Below are 3,494 nucleotides of genomic sequence, written 5' to 3'. Positions count from 1 at the left end.
AAAAAAAAAGAGATAACTAAAGCCCAAGAAACACAAGTGATGCAAGTGCAAAACAGCTGCTGACCCCATGCCAACCAATGCCCAGCCAGTCCCCAAGCAGCGGCCTGGCCAGCCTGGTTTATCTGCTGAGCAGGACATCCTGTGGCACAGGATATCCCTTGGGTCAGCTGGGGTAGAGCTGTCCCAGCTGTGTCCCCTCCTTGCACCCCCAGCCTCCTTGCTGGCAGGGCACCATGAGAAGCTGAAGAATCCTTGACTTAGTGTAAGCAGTGTTCAGCAACATCTAAAACTTCCCTGTAAAGCCAAAACACAGCACTGTACCAGCCACTAGGAATAAAACTAACTATCCCAGCCAAAGCCAGGACATACACCTGTTACTGTAGGTATACCAATACACCCATTTCATTAGCCAGGAATGCTGTTACTGGAATTATTCAGTCTTGTCACTTCTAAAGCCCACGTTTTTCTAGGTTTGACTTGGTGGCAAATGGTGGAGCATCCCTAACCTTGCACTTTGAACGGGCTCCATTTATGAGTCAGGAAAGGACAGTGTGGTTGCCATGGAATAGCTTCTATGCCATGGACACGCTTGCCATGAAGACAGAGGAGAACTCCATTCCCAGCTGTGATCTAAGTGGTTTTGTCCGTCCTGACCCACTCATCATTTCATCACCACTTTCAACTTTCTTCAGTGATGCTCCGGGCCGGAATCCCATTGTACCAGAAACCCAGGTAAGAACAGTGTGCGTGAAAAGGATGCGGAAATCAGTGGTCAGGTGCTAGTACTGAACTGAGCAGTTACTGCAGAGGCACCATTTGTCCCCTGGAATTGCTGTAGCAAATGCCTCTAGAGAGTTACATTCATTCTGACAGATACCAGGTTTTCTAATGAGGTCTGCAGGAGATCTCCTAGGTTTATGTCACCCAGACACATTTATCTTTGACTGCCTTGCACCTTCTCATTATCAAACAATGTATCAAGTACATCTCTGTAATTTCAGTTGACAGCTTAGGTGTTTCAAGAGAATTATGCAAAGTGCGTGGTCCTAACCATAGGCTCTTTTCTTGTGTGTTGTTTAGGACAAAGAAAAACTCTATCAACGCTAATGTTTCACTACTTTAGTTAGTCTTTATACTGTTAGTGGAAGCTGCTGTTTCCTATGACTGTATTTCTTATGTTCCCCTTGCATATAACTTGCAGAAGAACTACTTGTACTTATTTACAGTTGTGCCAGCAGTGGGGTCTTAAAAAGTGTATACAGATACCAAATAATTACTTGTCCAGAAATGTCGGCTGAGGATAACCATTCCCAGTAGTAGAAAGTCGTAAGTTCATAAGAATATGCATGGGGACATTACTCCAAAAAATAACAAAGCACTAATGTGAAATGTTTGATCTTTTTCCTGTTCAGGTTCTTCATGAAGAAATTGAGATCCCTGGCTCTAGCATAAAGCTCAGCTACCTGAGTTCCCGTACTGCTGGATACAAATCCTTACTTAAGATCACCATGACTCAGTCACTTGTGCCACTGAATCTAATCAAAGTTCATTTGATGGTAGCAGTAGAAGGGCATTTGTTTCAAAAATCATTTCAGGCATCTCCCAACTTGGCATATACATTTATCTGGGACAAAACAGATGCGTATGGTCAGAAGGTTTATGGGTTGTCAGATGCTGTAGGTAAGTCAGCATATACAAGCTCAAAAACTTTTCAAGTAACACCTGTAATTCTTAGTAAGAAAACTGCAAAGATTTCTTATGGAGAAGCAAATACAGACTAAACATTTCTTGTCTTCCTGACCCAATTTATCTTTGTATTATGTTTCTTTTACACATTAAAGATCACATTCAGAGGGTCTAAACTCCATCAACATGCCTGTGTTTCCTGATCGGTAGCTGACTTAGAAGGTTTAGACCAGACATGGGAAAAACTGGCCACAGGAACTTAGGTGAAACCTAGTCCATCACTATGTGTTTATTTTCTTTCAGTTAACAAATGAACATCCTGCTGGGCTGGCTGGCATTCTTCAGTGCATTTGGGTTTTCATGCATGCTGTTATTATAGCCTCTTGTGGTGTAATACATTTGAAATGAAAATGGTTCTTTTCTAGTGCTGTTCAGTCTTGCAGTTCTATAGCTGGCTTTAGTTCACTCGGTTCTAGTGGGTGGGAAAAAAGAGTGACCATCATAGTATTTTAAGTTTTCATTTTCATATCAGAACCATTTTGATACGGCAGTGCCAAAAATGGGCATCAGAGCTGTGCCAGTGTGAAAAGAAAAACTGATTTAAAACCCTGATTTCTTCTCTATATTTTCTAAAATCTTCTTTGCTGTAGTTTTTCTTTCTTACATTGTTACACAGGATACTGCTTTCCTGAGTAATGCTTGCAGTGCATGTGTGCTTAAAAGCACCAAACTTTTCACTGCTCCTTGGTATATGGTATGTAAGGTGAAAACACTAAATAAATCCTGTGAACATCTGGCAAATGAAGACTTTGGTCTCATCCTGTGATCTGATAGAATAATTTTATTGTATTTTAAAACCTATATTTCTCACTCTCACCAAACTCTCACTTCTCACCGCCAGCTATTCAAAGAGAAGTGATCAGATCCCTGCAGAGTGCATGTGAATGAAGTTCAAATTTGTGTCTACTCAAAGATCTGAATTTAATACTGTAGAATAAAAGAGAGGAATATAATCACTCCATCTTCTTGAGGGGCTGGGGAACTGGAATGCTGAATGATTTGAATGTGCTCTGGACATTTAATTCAGTGTTTGTTCAGCAAGTATATTAGATTTTATTTTATTTCAGTTTCTGTGGGGTTTGAATATGAGACTTGCCCCAGTCTCATTTTGTGGGAGAAGAGGACAGCACTGCTGCAAGGATTTGAACTAGATCCCTCAAATTTAGGAGGATGGTCTTTGGATAAACATCATGTACTTAATGTCAAGAGTGGTGAGTTAGTTAATTCCATATGTTTTCTTTGCTATGTGGAGTTTTGTGAACACTTTTTATTTGCATTATATTTACACTGAAAAAAGCAGTTTCTCCAATGTTTTTGTTCCACCTTTGGCTCAGTAAGACATGGGACATATTTCAGTTGTCAGAAAATTTTCGTAGATTTTCAACAAATTTTTTACTATTCTGCATAGCAAGTCCAAACCCTTGTCCTCTAGTCTGTTGTTCATTTATCCCCCCACGATGACCTTCTGTCTTCCTTGCCTATTTTTCTGATATTGACCACACCCATTCCTGGTTCCTTCTGTTTGACCTTTTTCCCTCTAATCTGAGATGGGGCTTAGAGGGAGTGTGAGTCTGTGACGAGATCCTGAGTCTCATTTGTCCTTCTCTTTTGTCACCTGTTTGTTTTTTCTTCCCTTCTTTTCGTCTTTACATATCCTAAGCTGAACATTCCTGATCTTCATATTTTACCCTTACTCTTAGGGAGATGAATGCTTAGCATATATTTCATTTGATCCCTGTGAAGTGTTT

The 3,494-nt window shown here is 40.5% G+C and overlaps 1 protein-coding gene across 1 annotated transcript in view; it reads left to right on the top strand.

Annotated features, from left to right (window-relative positions):
* Window positions 1–470: 470 nt before the first annotated feature.
* Window positions 471–3,494, top strand: part of TENM2 (teneurin transmembrane protein 2) — a gene marked incomplete at its 5' end in the record, with an annotated part of 36,610 nt that continues 33,586 nt past the window's right edge. Inside the window, 3 exons of the mRNA XM_010022659.1 lie at window positions 471–732; window positions 1,413–1,680; window positions 2,814–2,957. Coding sequence (XP_010020961.1) covers window positions 471–732; window positions 1,413–1,680; window positions 2,814–2,957 — 674 coding nt within the window. The remainder of the gene's footprint in view (window positions 733–1,412; window positions 1,681–2,813; window positions 2,958–3,494) is intronic.

The sequence above is a fragment of the Nestor notabilis genome, unplaced genomic scaffold, assembly GCF_000696875.1.
Source record: "Nestor notabilis isolate BGI_N333 unplaced genomic scaffold, ASM69687v1 scaffold6749, whole genome shotgun sequence".
Classification (NCBI taxonomy): Eukaryota; Metazoa; Chordata; class Aves; order Psittaciformes; family Psittacidae; genus Nestor; species Nestor notabilis.
The sequence above is the reverse complement of the archived record's forward strand: the minus strand, read 5'-3'. Positions and strand labels throughout refer to the sequence as shown.